The following is a 19,730-nucleotide window of genomic DNA, read 5'->3' on the forward strand; positions in this document are numbered from 1 at the left end:
AATAGAAACCTAAACTAAGATGGAAGAAGGGAACAAGGATCATCTAAGACAGGGGTCTCCAACTTTGGCAACTTTAAGACTTGTGGACTCCAACTCCCAGAATTCCTCTTTTCTGGGTGGGGTTGAAGTCCACAAGTCTTAAAGTTGCCAAGGTGAGAGACCCCTGATCTAAGAGATATGGGCAGTGGGGAATCTATATTTGTTCTCCAGTCACCGTCTTATAATGACATTTTGGTAATCAAATTTATTCCTATGTAGAAGACTTGGGAAGACTAACTAAGAATATAAAATGGCTTTAACAAGTATTGCCTTCTGGCTTCAAATTTAATAAAACAGTTTGGACAGCACCACTGTCACCTCCTGATATTCTTGGCTATAACTCCCATCTTCTAATTGATTAATGGATGCCAAGTGTATTGGTGGCTCCGAGTCTCCAGAGAGGGGCGGCATACAAATCTAATAATAATAACAATAATAATAATAAAAATAAAAATAATAATATTGAAATGGATGTCCACGTGCCGCCTCTATGTTGGTTGAGGCAGGCAGGATTCCCTTGGGTACCATTTGTTGGGGGTCAAGGGAAAGGGAGGGTCTTGCCTTCTCTTTCTGCTCAAGATCCCCATGTACAATTGGTGGGCCACTGTGTGACACAGAATGCTGGACTCGATGGGCTTTGGCCTGATTCAACATGGCTCTTCTTATGTTCTTATGTAATTGAAAAGACAGACATGAGCTCACACATATTACCTTGTGTATTTTTTTTTGTTCCATAGCTACAAGCAACACAGCTACAATAATCTCAATGATCAGAGGACTAATCATGTTGCTGTTCTTAAACACAACCCAAGCTTGGATCTGCATGCTCTGTCCTTGCAAGACTCTTGATTCCTGGGGTTGGGAAGCAAACTGCAATTTGATGGAACTCAAGGAGATGCCCCTCTTGAACTCGAGCATCAAAATTCTTCATCTGCAAAACAATAATTTGACCACTGTTCCTCGTGGTGCTTTGGATAGCTTGACCAACTTGGAGGAAATTAATTTTTCCAACAACCCTTGGCACTGTGACTGCTCTATTTTATATCTCAAGGAGTGGCTGGCAGACTTCAATAAGAGTTCTCTTGCAAAGGCTACCTGTAAAACTCCAGCTTCTCTAAATATGAAAGCCTTGAGCCAGCTGAAAGGGAATGAACTGGAGGGATGTAGGAAACCCCTGCCAATCACTTGCCGTGATTTTTTTTTTAGGGACTTTGGTCTGATTATTTTGGCAGTCATTGTCTTAATTTTAGCAGCATGCATTTTGCAATGTTCAAAACAGTTAATTTACCAAGTCAGCAGAAAGCGGCATTCTTCTGAAGTCCCACTTCTACAATTCCATGACCTGGAAAATCAGAAATCAAAATGAAATGCTGCAGTGGGCAATAACATACTGTAAAAATAAAACCACCCATGTAATATTGTATTTTTGTGAACTGAAAGTATCTATAGTCACAACTAAAGGCCTCTTTTGGTGAGGAGATCACACTTTCTCTCACACACATTTTTCCATGTATGTCAATAATAACTATCATTGATATTAAGCCAATAATTCTGACAGATGTATAAATTGTTTTGCTACGTAATTGTACTACACTTATTAATGCTCTGGTATGCATAATTGAAATGTGTTTCCAGGCATCACAGGTTCTGTTGCTATGGCATTCAGTCATTCAGCCATATAATCATTTACAAAGAGAATAAATAAACCTGATCTTGTGCAAACTTTGTTCAGTAGTAAAGCATATTCTTATATAAAAAATGGAGTTACTCGCATATTCATTGAATACCAGGACAGAGAATTCATCTTCTTTCATCTTCTACAATTCCACCTGAAAAAAAATAATTTGAATTAGAAAGTTATATTCTATAAATTATGGTTTTGCTAGTAAAATATTTTATGGTCACAATATTTAGGATTGGAAAATAGTTTATTTTTGCAGCATTGCAATTCCTATCCATTTAGAAATTGGAAGTTACCAATCCATTTACTGAAGGGATTATTAATTTTAAAAAATATGGATACTTAATTATTCAGCAATTTGATGAGTGAGTTTGGTGGCTGTGTCACAAATACATCCATATTTCCTTAACAGGGTTCTATCTATTTCTGTTTATTAGATTTGTATGCCACCCCTCTCCAAAGACTCGGGGCGGCTAACAACAATATAAAAAGACAATGTAAACAAATCTAATATTAAAAATAATCTAAAAAACCCCAATTTAAAAAACCACTCATACATACAAGCATACCATGTATAAATTCTATAAGCCTAGGGGGAAGGGAAATTTCAATTCCCCCATGCCTGACGACAGAGGTGGGTTTTAAGGAGCTTGCGAAAGGCAAGGAGGGTGGGGGCAACTCTGATATCTGGGGGGAGCTGGTTCCAGAGGGTCAGGGCCGCCACAGAGAAGGCTCTTCTCCTGGGTCCCGCCAAATGACATTGCTTAGTCGACGGGACCCGGAGAAGGCCAACTCTGTGGGACCTAACCGGTCGCTGGGATTCGTGCGGCAGAAGGCGGTCCTGGAGATATTTTGGTCCGATGCCATGAAGGGCTTTATAGGTCATAACCAACAGTTTGAATTGTGACCAGAAATTGATTCTATTTGGGCTTTTTGCCAAGCTCCGTTTCAGATTATTCTTTTCATGTGAAATTGCACTACCATTTTCTAGATATCTACAATATATGGGGAGTTACAATGGTTTCCATTTATGATCTTTCTGTATTTTCCCATTATTTATTTCCCAATATGTATTTATATTTTATCTTCTTGCTTGCTCTAAGAAGAATTAAGAGAGGAAAATTGAACAAATTGCACAGTTTTTGTAATGCAATTACTGGTGAATGTTGTGTTATTTAGATTAGAATATGGAAGTATCCAAGGACTTCAATTTGCTTCAAACAATTTTAGTCTCGAACGTATAGGTTGAGTAGTCCTAGTCAATAACTGGTGTGATAATCATTTCAGAATAATGCACCATTGTGCCTCTTATTATTTAATAAGCACTATATCACTGAAAATTGTGTTGGATTCATTGATTTAAATGAAGCAAATTGATAGTTCACACACCACCAATTCTAGTAAAGAGTTCTACAACACAAATTTCCAGGTTTTTCTTTATTTTATTTCACAAACATATTTCAAATTATTGAAGAGTTCTCAGTTATGCTCAGAAGACATCTGTCCTTGGGAGCTAGATTCTATCTCAGTGGTTCCCAAAGTGGGCGGTACCACTCTCTGGGAGTGGGTGGGATGACTTAGAGGAGCCCTAAGAAGCAAGGGGGCAGCAGGGGGCTGTAAGAGGAAAATGGGTTGGCAGAGGAGTGTTGGAGGTGGGCTCCTCGCAGGGTGCAATTCTGCCTGGGATTCTGTTGGCCACCAGTCAGCAGGCAAGCGGAAGGCCAGATGAAAGGCAGGAAAGTATGCCAGGGTGGCGAGAAAGGGAGGTAGCAGCCTATTCCCTTCCATGAAGCTCTGCCAGGGTTGGCAGCCTTCCACATGGCCTTTCCAGTGGTCTTTGGTGGAGGGCACGGCAAAAGAAGGCACAATAGGCTGAGCTGCCCTACCACTCAACTTTGCTTCTTCCAGCCCATCTGCCCCTTGGCACCATGAATGAGGCAATCGGCCGTGCCTTCCTGCCCAGCCTTTCTTGCTAGGTGCTGCTACACCCACAGCTCTGGTCTGTCCAGCTCCATCCACTGCCACTCCCCATAACTTTCTGAGAGACAGCTGAAGTGAGGGGTGGGCAGGAGCATGTGGGCCTGGCTGGTGCTCGGCTTACCTTCTTGGTGAAGCTCAGAAGCCTGGAACGCCCATTCACCAACTCTCCCTGCTCTGCCAAGGCCCCTGCCAGCCTGAAGACCACACCAGGCCATAGCACAGTTGCTGCCACTGTCACACATCTCACCTTCCCAGCTTCAGTTCCAGGACCTTTGTGAGTTGGGAAGCATCGGGAGGCAGCCAGAAGGAAAGAAATGAAGGAAAGGAGGGAGGGAGGAAGACAGGGAGGGATGGAGAGACAAATGAAAGAAAGAAAGAGGGAGGGAGGGAGAGAGGGAGATGGGGGGAAGGAAGGAAGGAAGGAAGGAAGGAAGGAAGGAAGGAAGGAACTGAGGATGAGTTTGTAGTACCAAAAGGGCAGTGGACTGAAAAGTTTGGGAACTTCTGTTCTATATGGATGATATCATGTCTGAATTTAAGGATTTTACATCAAAAATGAATTTTTTATGCTACAGAGAGTATGCCAGAAATAAATAAATTTGCATGAAATTACAATTATCTAACTAGCATTGGATCAAAATTTAATCTTTGTAACATATTACAAATATGTAATTTAAGTCAGCCTGGACATAAATTCAGTTAGTCTTGACCATAAATCTAAATGAAATGGCTTTAAGCATGGTAGACCCCAGATTTATCAAGGATTATCATTATCTCCTAAAAGTCTAAGCCCTTTTACAAACGATAAAACGTTTTACTTAATTTATTTCATCAATCTGGACTTAATACTCCCATTTTTCTTATGAGTTATACGAGATATAAATCATACACTATATCAGTCCTTTCTAGTATGGTTTTCTATTGGTAAGAGGAACTACAATTGCCAGAATTCCCAAGCAAACACATCACTGTTGGAAATGTTAGCTGGTTGCTCTGGGAAGTATAGTCCCAAAATATTTATTATATTTTGGGACTATGTTATATTAGAATATTATCCTACTGTATTACAGAAAGGGACTGGCTTTCCAAATGTCAGAGATCTATCTCTCAGCAGCCATTGAAAGCCTAACCTAATGATAAAGAATGGTAATACCACATCTGACTCTGCAACAAACCATGATTTTATTACATTTGTATGTTAGCTGATTCCTAACAACCCTACGTAGCTCACAAAAGTAAAAGAAATTACAATCAAACCAATAAAACATAAAGATAAAACAAGGAAAGCATAATGAAGTGAAAGGCTTTACTCTTTCTTGCCATATGCCTGGGTGAAAAGCTAGGGGGTTGATGTTCTTCTAAACAACAGCAGCAGAGTAGAAGTCTACCCAGATTTTGAAAATAACCTTGTCTCAAAGGGCAGATGCTGCCTACTTAGAAGACACTCTTCAGGAGTCCCAGTAGTTTAATAAAAGGAACACAGAGCATGCCAACCCTGCCAGATCCAATTGGCTGCAGCATATACCGAGTCAGGCAGTTCCTCAAGTAACCAAAGACTCATTCATTCATAGTCTGAAAATACTATCATGCTCTGGAAAGAGTTCCTAAAATGCTATATGCAAAGTTGAAGTAACCTCTCCAGAGCATGAGGCCTCGGTACGTTAGTGTGGAGAATAGACTGTTACCCAAGCAGCAGATCCCTCCTCTCCGTGCCTCTGAAATAATTCAGTGGAATGGCAAAGCCAATACTATTGCTTCCAGTTATGTCATAGGAGTTATCAGAACATGGCTGTACATAGTCAGGAATTGCTTCCGGCTCCGGATTTTGCCTCAAGGTTTACTCCTCAAGCTTTTTCCAATGATGGATATAGCCACAAGGCAGTGGAGGTTTGCAGTCAGAGTTTCCCTTCTCCTAGAACAGTGATGGCGAACCTAAGGCACGGGTGCCACAGGTGGCACGTGGAGCCATATCTGCTGGCACCAATGTTCCCTCTAATTTTTTTTCGGTGTGGGCGGAAAAGTATAGTGTCTGAGCTGGGTGGCATAGAAGTATAAATAAATAAATAAATAAATAAATAAACAAACAAACAAACAAACAAACAAACAAACAAACAAACAAATAAATAAGAAAAAAATTCCCTTCTTTTTTATTAAAAGAAATTAATAATAAAACAAAACCAAAATCTATTACTATTATTACTATCTTCTCTTTTTCCATCCCTGTCTCCCCCCCTTGTGTGTGTGTGTGTGTGTGTGTGTGTGAACTCTTGAACCATTTCCAATAACAGGTGAGCTATTGGAAATGGTTCGAGAGTTCACACACAAACACACACGCACACGCACACACACACAAACGGCTGGGTTTTTTTTTTCTCTGTTATTATTTGGGTGCTTTTTACCATATGCTTTAAATCAAGAGTCATTTCTCTCTCTTTCTCTCTCTCCCTCTTGCTCTCTCTCTCCCTTTTTCTCTCCCTCTCTTTCTATTGCTTTCTTTCTCTCTCACTTTCTTTCTATCTCTCTTGCTTTCTTTCTCTTCTCTCTCTTGCTATCTCTCTGTCCCCCCTTTGTCTCTCTCTCTCTTTCTCACTTACTTTCTCTCTCGCTCTCTCTGTCAGCGAGAGGGCTGCGAGAGCGCTTTCTCCGAGCGCTTCGGGAACGCCTGCCCTGCCTCTACTGCAGCCCCAGCTCAGCTCCAATGTGCATGTGTTTGCTGTACAACTGATTTTTGGCTCACACAGAGGCTCTGGAAGGGCAGTTTTTGCTTCCAGATAGCCTCTGGGAGGATGGGAGAGGGCGTTTTTATCCTCCCCTGAATGGTAAACACAAGCCTACTTGGTCTACCAGAAGTTGGGAAACAGGGCATTTCTGGCCTCCACAGGGCCTCCACGGGGGCAGGGGATTATGGGTGTGGGCACTCGCACATGCGTGATAGCACATGCCCATGCTCTTTTGATACCCAAAGGAAAAAAGGTTCGCCATCAATGTCCTATAAGATGGTTTTGCAACTTTATCTACTGTTGGGACTGTTGATCATCTTCTCCTGTAACCCTGGAAAGAGGCCCTTATAAGGTGCTTCCAGCCAGGCCAGCTGGACCAAGGTTTTTTAATGAGGTATTATTCCTCCAACACGATGGAATAACAGACGATGATCTTCCAGGTATTCATGTAAATTTGGACAACCAAAGACTACGCTATGTAGAACTTTATAGGTAATCAGCATCTTGTATCCAGTGGTGGGTTGCTACAGGTTCTGACTGATTCATGAAAGCTGGTGACAGATATTTGGCCCTGTTCACCGAACTGTTAGTGATGGCCAGCTTGCCACACCTCCAAACCAGTTCCTCAGTCGCCGCGGCTTGAAAGCAGCTGGCAACGAACCCTCTGCGCATGTGCAAAGTCTTCTACACATGTGCAGAGGGTCAGTATCCAGATGTAACGCACGAAGCACACACTTCCAATGCAACATGTGCGCTTCCGAATTGGTAGGAAAGGTAAGAGAAACCACCCTTGAATCACAACAGGAAGCAAACCAGCAACCAGTGTAGCTCATGAAACAGGCGTTACATGGTCATATGGAACCATGCCCATGACTTGTGTGGAGCTTTTGGGCGATCACCAACAGCCCCATGTAGATAATGTTGCAGTAGTCAAGACACAGTGCGACTTGGACATAAGTGACTGTCTGAAGAGCTTCCCAACCTAGGAAAAGGTGCTGTTGGCATACCAGATAAGAACTAAGCCAATTAGTCAAGGAAGCCTCAATCCAGAAATCCATTACAAAGGGGCAACCATTGCCCTTGACTCTTGCGCTCAGCAGCTGTGTTTCAAGCCAGTATTATGTCACTCATATTAATCAATAGATACCATGGGAAGGACAAGTAGACAGCCAACATTTTTAGTTTTTGGATCATTTTTTTTAAAGGGAGATCAACATTGTCCAAATTCATCAAAAGAAATGAAAAAGAGAGAGAAACAGTAACTGGATGTTGCATGAAAAAAACTTGCCTGAATTGGGTTTTCAAAACCACAAGCAATCTCTTTTGCTTTACAGAACACTGTTCTTTGCTATTATAATTTGCTATTTTATGATAACTGCCTGAAAAACCCCTAAGCAATGGAAACAAATCCTTCACTAATGATGTGCAAAGAAATGTAACTGCATTGTGAGCTTTGCATCATTTATAAATTAATGAGTTGCAGCTCCATTATGTGTCTGGTGTTTAAATTCCATCATTATTGCTGTTTATGATAATTGGTTTTTGTGCAAAGGTAAACCTAGATCATTTCATTTCATGTAAAATTAACATGAAAATATTTTCTGCTCTAGAAAGTTCATTAGGAATATGAGAGTTTCATGTAGCAGGCAAAATGGAAAGAAAACCCTGACACATGTCCTACCATTCTATGCTTTAAGTTGGAGAAATATCTATGAAACATCTGAAATAAAGTCCTTAATTCTTGTTCATTGAATTCACATCAACGTAGACATGTACCAATTTTCACTTCCAATAATTTTTTTAAAAGCTTCTTTATTTTAAAGATATTTTTGGAAATCAGAATTGAAGTTAAGTTATAGCAGAGAATGCAAAAATGTTGCTCTCTCTGGAAAATAAACTTTAGAGGTTTTGGAGACTTGTTGAAGGAGTGTAGCTTTTCTAATAAGCCGAGCTCTTCTTATCAGAAGGAACCAGGGTGTTGTTATCAGGGGAATTCTTCCAGAGACAGTGTGAATTAAGCTGCAATGGCCGATGAGGGAGTATCACAAGCTTATCTTCCCCGGCCACTTCTTTCATAAGCTTCGGGACACTTCCTACATAGCCAATCAAATGGATTTTCATAGGGCGTGCTGTTGATTACAGTTCTCTTTGTAACAACCCACAGAAAGATGGAATAACTATGCCACACACTGAAAATGGATCATGTGCAAAAAGTTTGCTAGAGAATTTTGGAAAGATGACGTGGACTGTGAATCAGCTCTATCTTTTCCAGTATTGAAAAATGCACAGGGTTGAAAGCTGAGATGCTGAAAATCAATGTAACTATTTACAAACAAAATTAAGAAGATGCAAAGGTGTGCAGACGACTTTCTCATGTGTCTTTGGCTTGAGGTAAGTTCTTTTTCTGGTATCAAAGGTGTTTATTATGTCTTTTCAAACTTCTAAAGAGAAAAAAAGCAAAAAAAAAAAAACCCTGCAAAAAAATCCCCCAATGGTAATTTTTTTTTAAAAAATTACTTTTGTTGGTCAGCCAGCTGTTTAAACTGGATATGGCATTTTTATTCATCATCTGTCAAATGTTTCCCAAGGTCCTGACATAGGCAGATATTATTTAATAGGGTTAAAAGTATCATTGCAGGATGTAAGCTATTTCCAAATAAAGCTGCCTTTTGCAATTGACAAATGGTGATTTTGTCAATGCCAATGATGCTCAAATGATGCTCCAGCTGATTTGGGCCTATTACTATTGGTATTATCTTTGTTTTCTATTTCCTTAGTCATTCTATTCTATTGTATTTTGGGATTTTCTCCACTTCTTTCTCTTCTGCTGACTCTTGGTACTACAACATAATTATTAATTATTGTTATTATCCCAAACTCTTCCTTTTTATATTGTAAAAAAGTTTAAATGGTTTCTATTTTATTGCTAACTTAATAGAATAATTGATCTTTCATCATAACATAGCAGAATCGATCATAAACCTTCTATTTCCATTATTTATTATCCATTGCTTATTATCTATATGTGAAAGCAAGATTGGAGGCACTTGAGGATCTCTAGAAATGAAACCCCCAATCCCTAAAATAAAACCACAGAGGGAAGAAATCCCAAAAGAGAACTAAGCATACTTGAGACTACAGAACATTAAGCGAAAGCTATATGGGGAAATAAAATAGCAGATTCACGCATGGAACATCTGAATTTGGCAGGTTCTTACTTAAATACAGACAACCTACTTTTTACAATGAAAATAGATTTTCAAAAATAAAAAAAACATTTAATATTTTCAGGGCATATATAAACAACATAAAAGAGTAATTTTACATGAATGGCTTTAATTGCTTTAAATACTTGCTTTTACCCTATGATGCATAATTAAGATTTTTGAACAGGTTCTTTCAAAAACTGCATGCCTCACATTTTACTGCTTACTATCAGAGATAGGCATTTTGCCTTGGTTTGAGAATACAGCTGAATTTGCTGCTACATGCAAAGCAGCAACAGCTGCACAGGGGGAAGGGCCAAAACAGAACCTCACCACCCCATCTCCTCCCTGTCTTCGCTTAGCTCATAGTGGTATATTCACCTATTGCTTTAAAGTTCCTTAAATTCTATACAATTCTGTCCAGATGTGAGACCCACAAAGTTATTTGCTCTGATTTGTTTTATCAAATTTAAAAACAGAACACTTTGTGCTGCTAATGTTATAAAAGAGAATAGAAACAGAAAGAAAAACCATAAAATATACTAAATGTCTAGAAAGGTAAATATTTTTTAAAAATCCTATTGATTGGGGAGGACCCCAATCAATAAGGTTTCAATGATCCCAGCAGGCCTGAAAGCACTTCTAGGTAAGGGTGGGAAAGCTTTTCCTAGTTAGGTGTTTTTAATATGAGTTGGGCAGGAGTGGGTTCTAACATACATTGCTGCCAATTTGCTCCTGCGCCACGGGGCTGTCCATGCATTGCATGCTACATGACTGTGCTTCACGGGCGCATGCACATGTGCATGTGCAGTATCGAAAACTCAGCTTCTGCGCATGTGTAGAAACAAAACCAGCAAAGAAAATCCCCTCCAATCCTTCCCCCAAAAGGTGGCAGTGTCCATGGACCAGCAGAACCAACTCTGTGACATCACCACTGGTTATCTACCAGTTCTATACAACCGGTGTGAACTGGGAAGAAATTAAGGAACCCACCTCTGGAGTTGGGGTTGCATTTTTTGGTCTTTCCAACCATTTTGGGAATGAGCAACGTCTGAGATAACAGCTTCAGATTATTTTCTTCTCTGCGTTCAGCTCCATCTACCTATTCCTTGATTAAGCAGATGATTCCACTGGTCTACATTTTCAGCCTTTTAAAAAGAGTGCCGCCAGTACACAGGTAGTCCTCGACTTGCAATAGTCCATTTAGTGACTCAAGTTATGACAGCACTGGAAAGGTGACTCGTGACCATTTTTCACACAACCATTGCAACATCCCGACAGTCATGTGATCAAAATTCAGATGCTTGAGGACTGATAGGTTGCAGTGTCCCAGGGTCATGTGACTTCCCCTTTTACAATTTTTTGAGAAGCAAAATCAGTGGGGAAACCAGATTCACTTAACAACTGTAATTATTTACTTAACAATAGTGGCAAAAAAAGGCTGTAAAAAGAGGAAAACATATTTATTAAATCTCTCACTAGGACTACCTGTAAATGGAGGCAGGGTATGCAGAACGGGCTGCTTTTGTGATATTCCTATACTTCCTCCACTGAGATCATAAATGCCCACTTACCTTATTCCTACAATAAGTAAATTCTATAACACAGAAAGGATTCTGATAATGGCTTTCTCGTGATTACCTAATAATTTCCTGCTGATGACAGATGTGAATTAAATTTAATAATCTGTCCATTCCCCCTCTTTTGGCAGATCACTCTTTTATTACTGTCCAACTGAAATCTAATAAATTGGTATACTATGTATCACAACTCTTTAAATTTTGTGTTTAAGATTCAGACCTGAACTTCAGATTTGAGAAAAAGGTTTCTACACATAAGCCTTCGCAAAGATCAGAGCCTACTCTGAAGGAAAACATTCATATTGTGCTTCACAGATGGTCTAGTACCCTGATAGCGAACCTATGTCACTCATACCACAGGCACACAGACCCATATTGGAGGACACGCAAGGCATTGCCTTATGGTAGCTCCAGCACCCATGCACATACTAGCCAGCTCATTTTCGTCCTTGGGGAAGGCCATTTTGCCCTTTGGATGCTTCAAGGAAGCTTCCCTGAACCACAGAGTGAAAAAAACCACTCAAGGGGCAAACTGGAAGTTTGGAAAAACAGACTTCCACTTTACCCATTGAGCTGTTTTTTGCACTCCGGGGCTTCAGGAAGCTTCCCCAAGGGCTCCAGAATATGAAAAACAGCCTAATGGGCAAACCAGAAGTCTGTTTTCTGAATTTCCAGTTTGCCTTTTGGCTGATTTTTTCTCCATTCCAGGCTTCAGTAAGGCCCATACGCATGCATGGGGACAAGTGGGGATTGTTTGCATGTACATTGGCAGTGTGCGCGCGCACATGTGTGGGAGGAGGGAATGGCTTGGGCATGTGTGTATATGCTAGCAAACACACACACACACACACACACCCTTTTGGCATGTGAACCAACAAAGGTTCACCAGCACTGATCTAGCACAATGAGGAATAAATTGTTTGTATGAAAATTAACTTTACCTTCCTGTTGGCTGCTTATAAAATTATTGATTTCTTATTTGAAAGGGGTAGTCAGGAGAAGATTCAACTTAGATGCAGACTACCATATATTGCAAAAACTAAATTAATTCTGTCTGATATGAAAATATTTTTTAACTATAATATTAAAGTAAACTTTAACTCCAAGGGGGATCTTTGATAAGCAGCACAAAATATTAAAATATTAAATCACCTATTCAAATATACTATGAATATGAAATATTAATTTACATCAGGGGTGTCCAAAGACCCGTGGACTTCGATTCCCAGAATTCCCCAGCCAGCTATGCTGGATGGAGATTTCTGGGAGTTGAAATGAACAGGTCTTAAAGTTGCCAAGGTTGGGTACCTCTGAGTTATGACAACATATTTTACAGGTTTGTTGTGGAGAAAGGTTGAGTAAAACTAAATGTTTATAAACTTAAGCTAATTCATTTCTTTATACAATAATCCTCATTTAAAATTTCAGAATGATCCCATGTCAAGGCTTATTGATTCTTCTGTTTCTTGAAGCTGCCTTTACGAGCCACTGTCCACACCATTGTACATGCTCTCCACCAGGAAACAGTCCGCTAAAACTGAACTGTAGCTTCATGGAAATGATGGTGCTTCCATTTTTGCCAAGTGAAACGCAAGAGTTGTACCTCCAGGGCAATAAGCTAGCCACAATACCTGCAGGAGCATTTGACCATCTTCAGGTGTTAAAGATCATCAACCTATCTAGGAATCCATGGCATTGTGACTGTAGGATTTTGTACCTGAAAAACTGGTTGGATGACCAAAAGGAAAGCTTAGCATCTAAAGATATTAGATGTTTTACTCCTCCTGAACTTCACAAAAAAATGATAACTGAGCTCAAGAGGCACGAACTGCAGCTTTGCTTCACTTCTCCTATACTTTGTTCGGATTTTTTGTTCAATGATGCAGTCATCTTCTGTTTTATTCTTATTCTTTTTATTATCAACTGTTTCTTGATGACAAAAAGGACTAAGCTTAAAGTGTATGTTTATGACAAGAATTTATGACCAACCAACCCCCCCCCCCGAAATCCGGCCAACTGAGACCCAGAAACACTGCCTGCAATTTCTGATCAACTGAGAAGAAGAACAGGAAAAAAGAATACCAACCAAGCCATTTATCATTGCTTGTAGCTACTATGCACTAGGTTGCAGAACAAAGAGAAAGGTCAAACAAGTTATTTATGTTTATCATTAAAAGTGAAATGGTCAATTGAAAAGCTTGACTATTTAGATTATTCATTTTAAAGACCAGAAACTCATTATGAATATGTACACTGAACAAAAACTATAATTTGCAGCTTCTGAGGTAAAATTAAAATCAAAGAATTAGCATCTCATTTTTTACACATACTTTTGATTTTCATAACATGTCGGAAATCATCTGATGGAAGCACCTTCCACATTTTTGTACTATAATTCAAGCCAAAGATCAGGTGTTCAATTATGGCATTTGATTAATAAATAAATATACTGAATTATTTAGCATCTGTTGACCTGGATTCTGTCCTAGTTGTGGTCATTTTCATTTTCATTTAATCTATAAACAGTTTTTAGCGGGCAGAATCCAGCTGCTCCAGATGCTGATTAGTATATGCCACAATTAGAAATTCTCCAAACACTTTCTATTTACACTAATGCAATGAGTAGTATATGTGGAGCTCCACTTGTATGTGTATATGTCTAGGTTTCCTGCTGTTTTTGCTGTTATTAATATATCTATCAACAACACCAAAAGCAGTTAGCAGCAGATATGATTTCTTGCTGAGATTGCATGGAAAAACCTATTATCAAGTTCAAAGAAATGCGTGTTGGTTTATAGTATTTGTCTTGTTCTGAATTTGATTCAAGACCTCAAAGCCTCTAGTTTGAGAAAATACTCTCCAAATTTAACACTTTGTACCAGGGGTGGGTTTTAACTTACCTTTCTGCCAGGTCACTTCCTCATGCACTGAGCATACGCGGCACCGAAGAAAAAACCCTGTTTTTAAAAAAAAAATTAAAAAGAGATGGCAGGATCCACAGACCAGCATTGACAGAACTGGTTCTATGACATCATTGTGACATCACTTGCTGCTTGCTACCGATTCAGGTGAACCAGTCTGAACCAGGAGGAACCCACCTCTGTTTTGTACAAACCTTATAGATTTTTAAAAAAAATATTTTTACTGATTTTTAACAATTTTAATATACACACAACATAAAACAGTGTATAGTGAAAAGTGCCCACCACCCCAACATACACACATATCCCACCATTAAATCAGGGGTGTTTCTTGTATAGACCATTTAACACAAAAGCAATATATCTATTTACATATTATAGAGTGATTCCAATTTATTCCTTGTAGCTTGGTCTTGGATTCCATCTGTCGTATATCGTCTTAGATTATGTGTCTTGCAGATCACCCAGACAGAAGATATTTGCAGTCAGGCAAAGAATGTTTTAGGATTGTACATCCTATTCCTTTCGCAGGAATACTCACCTGTATTTGTTTTGCAATACATGGTATTATTTCATGAATACCTTTATGTTATTCTGGATTTTTAAAAATATGCAAGTTCATGTCTACTGATGCTTATTGTTCTCTAATATTTCTGCAGCAACCGATTGTTTTAAACTGTTTTTAACCATCTGAAGGAGGGGGCAAGGGCAAACCACTTGTTACCAAGAAAATTGTGGGAATTTATCCAGGCATTTGCAAATACACACGAAAAAGAAGAATTTATGTTAACTTTTATCAACATGGGTTTTCCACATTACAGTGATCCCTCTATTATCGCGAGGGTTCCGTTCCAAGACCCCTCGCGATAATCGATTTTTCGCGATGTAGGGTTGCAGAAGTAAAAACACCATCTGCGCATGCGCGCCCTTTTTTCCTATGGCCGCGCATGCGTAGATGGTGGAGTTTGCGTTCCCCGCCGCCCACGCAAAGGGGAAACCCGATTCGGCTCCTCGCTGCTGCTGCGCTACCGAGCAGATCAGCTGCTGGGCGGCCGAAGGAACCTTCCCTGGGTCTTCCCCCTCTTGCTGGCAGGCGGGCGAGCGGCGGGCATCAGCGAGGAGCCGGGGTTTCCCCTTTGCGTGGGCGGCCGGGAAGACCCAGGGAAGGTTCCTTCGGCCGCCCAGCAGCTGATCTGCTCGGTAGCGCAGCAGCAGCGAGCAGACGAAGATCGGGGTTTCCCAGCCGCCCACGCAAAGGGGAAACCCCGGCTCCTCACTGATGCCCTCGCTCGCCCGCCCGCCGCCTGCCAGCAAGAGGGGGAGAGATAGAGAAAGAGAGAGAAGGAAAGAAAGAGATGAGAGAGGGAGGAAGAGAGTGTGAGAGAGGAAGAAGCAAGATAGAGAAAGAGAGAGAGAAAGAAAGATGAGAAAGGAAGGGAGTGACGTCATCGGTGGAAAAATCGCGATATAGCGTTTCGCGAAGATCGAGATCGTGAAACTCGAGGGATCACTGTACTTGGATTACTCCCATCACCATGGCCAAAATAACTGTGGATGGTGAGAACTGAAGCTCTAAATGAACTTTTTTTTTTGCAGCTTAGGAGAAATCATACATTCAAAAAGGCTGCAAAATATACAATTTGCAATAGTAAGAATGATTTTCACTAGCCAAACCAATTTAATATTCAAATAAATTATTTCCTTCAATAACAAGAATTTTACCATGATGATTATTAATAACACAATGCTCTCCATATCAGGAAGGGTTACTCTAAATGTGTCACACAATATTCTTCTTCTTCTCAAATATCTGTACTGCAAAATTAGAAAATGGTATCAATAAGTATCACGCTGTACAGATGATACTTTAGAAGGTTTCTGTAAGAATGGGAATCAAACTCAGCAAAATAACAAAATTCAAACCCAAGGTTTCAGATGAAAGGGGTTTGAATCCTAAGGAGAATAAATCAAATAATAAATCATGATAAAAGCTTATATGTCTACATGAAATTGGCATAGAATTCATGGGATTTGCAAAGTAGACTGGTGAAAACATTTGAACTGAATTGTTTTCGCCCTTCTAGGATAAGTCTGGTAAACAAGCATTTCAGTATAAACAGACAAAACTAAGAATACCTATCTTTCTGTGTACTGTTAACTGCACGCTTTCAAATGTAGTCTTCATGTAAACACATATTTAAGCCTTTCTTTGATTCTCCCACTAAAATCAGTGGAATTCAGCTACTTGATTTAATTTGGGATGGGCTTCTCCTCTTAAAACTAAAAATGAATTATTCTGATCTCAGAAGACTAAACATATATTTACTATTCCCTGTAAAAGGGATCTAGATGCAAGCTGTACTACAAGCTACAGTGAATGTCCCTGTTTTGTGTAGAAAGAAGAAATAAAGCTTGAGTGGGAACTGGCAAAAAGATTTTAGGGGAAAAAAAAGAATGCCAAAAGTTCGGCTGCCGCCAGTGCTCCCCCCCCCCTCCCGCCCACATTATTTATGTACCTGGAGCAGCTGCAAACCATGAGGCACTTTATTCCACTTCACGCTTTCTCCTTGATCTCTAGAAAGAATTAGACAAGCCCTTTGCAATTTTCACAGTCACAGTTCTTAAGTTTGTGAGATAGAGCTCCCTAAGAGAATACAGGCAGATGATAAAGGAGACACCACCAGAGACCTTGGCACGAGACATAAAGAGAAAATAGGTTCTTTAGAAGAGACGTGGTGGGAAAAGGAATTAGAAATCAGAACCACTGCAGGAACAAATGAAACATATGTCCTCCTAATGCAAAGAAGCATCTTAAAATTGTATTTCTTTTAGTTGGGTGCCAATAGTTCGATTATAATTGCCACAGAACCAATTTCCTTCTGCATGTAAAAGGAGTTACATCTGTGGAATTTTTTGTAAATAGCAACATGGATACTGTGCACTCAGTAACTATTATTCAACATATTACCTTGTGGCACCGCATGTTTAATGTACCTATTGAGATGATGGATGTCAGTATTGACATTTACTTCAGCTGCAGCTCCACCATCAACATGTGCAGCCATTCCATTAGGATGAAAAGTACTCAGGGAAGGACAAGAGGGAGGAAGAGGAAGCAGAAAGGAAGGGGAGAGAGGCAGGAGGGAAGAAGATAAGAAAGAGAGAAGGAGAAAGAAGATATGGAGGGAGTAGAAAGTGATATTGGGGTTTTGGTGGACAGCTGAATGAAGATGTCAACCCAATGCGCAGCAGCAGTAAAAAAAAAAGCAAATTCCATGTTCCAAACTGGAAATAAACCCATTTTCAGTTTTTAAAAAGTTGTAAAATCATAGTCATGTGACTATAGGCTGCTGCAAACAACCATAACCGAGGACCAGAAGTGGTATTCAGCAGGTTCTGATCAGTTCTGGAGAACCGGTAGTGTAAATTTTGAGTAGTTCGGAGAACCGGTAAATACTACTTCTGGCTGGCCTCGCCCCCATCTATCCTCTGTCTCCAGAGTCCCAGGTGAAATGGGGATTTTGCAGTAACCTTCGCCTGGAATGGGGAGGGAATTGAGATTTTATAGAACCCTTTCCCTGGAGTGGGGAGGAATGGAGATTTTACAGTATCCTTCCCCTCCTATAGAACACCAAGCCAAGCCCACTAAGCCATGTCCATAGAACCAATAGCAAACAATTTTGAATCTCATCACTGGTGAGGATTACTTGCTAAGTACACGAACTGTGGTCATGTAACCTCAGGGGGGCAGAATGGCAGTTGGAACTTTGAAACTGAGTTCCACCTTTTGGGGAATCAGTTTGAACTTTGAATGACTGCTAAGCAACCAGTTGTAAGCCAAAGACTATTGTATTTTGGAAGTGATGTGCCGGTGTCTGGAGGCTGTTGGATCCTGGATGGATGTCAACAGACTCAAACTCAACCCGGATAAGACGGAGTGGCTGTAGGTTTTGCCTCCCAAGGACAATCCCATCTGTCCGTCCATCACCCTGGGGGGGGAGTTATTGACCCCCTCGGAGAGGGTCCACAACTTGGGCGTCCTCCTCAATCCACAGCTCACATTAGAGAACCATCTTTCAGCTGTGGCGAGGGGGGCGTTTGCCCAGGTTCGCCTGGTGCACCATTTGCGGCCCTATCTAGACCGGGACTCATTGCTCACAGTCACTCATGCCCTCATCACCTCGAGGTTTGACTACTGTAATGCTCTCTACATGGGGCTACCTTTGAAAAGTGTTCGGAAACTTCAGATCGTGCAGAATGCAGCTGCGAGAGCAGTCATGGGCTTACCTAGGTATGCCCATGTTTCACCAACACTCCGCAGTCTGCATTGGCTGCTGATCAATTTCCGGTCACAATTCAAAGTGTTGGTTATGACCTTTAAAGCCCTTCATGGCACTGGACCAGAATATCCCCGAGACCGCCTTCTGCCGCACGAATCACAGCGACCGATTAGGTCCCACAGAGTGGGCCTTCTCCGGGTCCCGTCAACTAAACAATGTCGGTTGGCGGGCCCCAGGGGAAGAGCCTTCTCTGTGGCGGCCCCAACTCTCTGGAACCAACTCCCCCCAGAGATTAGAACTGCCCCTACTCTCCCTGCCTTTCGTAAACTCCTTATAACCCACCTTTGTCGTCAGGCATGGGGGAACTGAATCACCTCCCCCGGGCATGTACAATTTATGCATGGTATGTTTGTGTGTATGTTTGCTTAGTAAATGGGATTTTTTAAATATTTTAAATTATATTTAGATTTGTCATGAATTGTTGTATCCTGCTGTGAGCCGCCCCGAATCTGCGGAGAGGGGTGGCAAACAAATCTAAATAATAAATAAATAAATAAATAAATTTTGTATCTACCTTAACAGTCCAATAGGTCCAATATGGTTCATATACTGATGGGTATTATACAACACACACACAAACACACACACACATACACACATACCATGGAACAAAATATAACAGTTTTACTGGCAGCCTGCTCTTACAGAAAACTACATGGAGCTGATAACCAGAGAATATCATGGCTGTCTACAAATATTGTGGATTTTAGGAGCAGGGACAGATGCTCGGGCAAAATTGTATCTATTATCTGCCTACCCTTTTGCCAAACCATCATTTGTGATGGGACTGGATAGTAATAATTACAGTAGTCTAACCTCTGCTGCAAAAACCTAACCTTTCCTCTGTAGGAAAGAAGGATGACAATGATGAGGATACATTTGCTAAGATACAGTACAAACAACCAAGTTTTTTTTTAAAAAACCACCACATGCATGTACATACATATTTATTTGATTTATACAGCCCTTCTTTTGGTCAAAAGCTCAAAGCAGCATACCCAGCACCCGCTCCTCCTATTTTCCCCACAACAGCCCTATGAGATAAGTTGGGATGAGAGAGAAGAGGGTTTTTTTGTCCTGGTGACATGTATCAGATATGGGGTTTTGGTTAAGGTTAGAGCTCACAAATCTCTAACTGCCTGTATCTGTGCAAAGCTTGGCAACATTTATTCCCCTGCTTCAAATACGATTTGACTCTCCATAACTCATGACTGTATGCTAGTTCAAAGGCTTTTCTATCTGGATGAAGGCCATAGATTTCTC

At 40.5% G+C, this 19,730-nt stretch overlaps 2 protein-coding genes and 1 long non-coding RNA gene across 3 annotated transcripts in view; 2 read left to right on the forward strand and 1 right to left on the reverse strand.

The window, feature by feature from the left end:
• The first annotated feature begins 820 nt into the window (after nucleotides 1-820).
• LOC139158464 (platelet glycoprotein IX-like) lies at nucleotides 821-1,772 on the forward strand. Its single transcript, XM_070735773.1, has one exon. The coding sequence runs from the start codon at nucleotides 824-826 to the stop codon at nucleotides 1,403-1,405; it is 582 nt and encodes a 193-aa protein (XP_070591874.1). The 5' UTR covers nucleotides 821-823; the 3' UTR covers nucleotides 1,406-1,772.
• Nucleotides 1,773-1,824: 52 nt separating this feature from the next.
• LOC139158465 (uncharacterized) overlaps nucleotides 1,825-19,730 on the reverse strand; it is a 40,367-nt gene continuing 22,461 nt past the window's right edge. The window contains exon 3 of the long non-coding RNA XR_011557697.1: nucleotides 1,825-1,868. This is a non-coding gene — a long non-coding RNA (uncharacterized lncRNA). The remainder of the gene's footprint in view (nucleotides 1,869-19,730) is intronic.
• LOC139158462 (platelet glycoprotein IX-like) lies at nucleotides 8,563-14,748 on the forward strand. The gene is made up of 2 exons (XM_070735772.1): nucleotides 8,563-8,811; nucleotides 12,635-14,748. Exon 2 carries the CDS (start codon nucleotides 12,636-12,638, stop codon nucleotides 13,188-13,190), a length of 555 nt encoding a protein of 184 aa, XP_070591873.1. The 5' UTR covers nucleotides 8,563-8,811; nucleotide 12,635; the 3' UTR covers nucleotides 13,191-14,748.

This window comes from Erythrolamprus reginae, chromosome 2 (assembly GCF_031021105.1).
Source record: "Erythrolamprus reginae isolate rEryReg1 chromosome 2, rEryReg1.hap1, whole genome shotgun sequence".
NCBI lineage: Eukaryota > Metazoa > Chordata > Lepidosauria > Squamata > Dipsadidae > Erythrolamprus > Erythrolamprus reginae.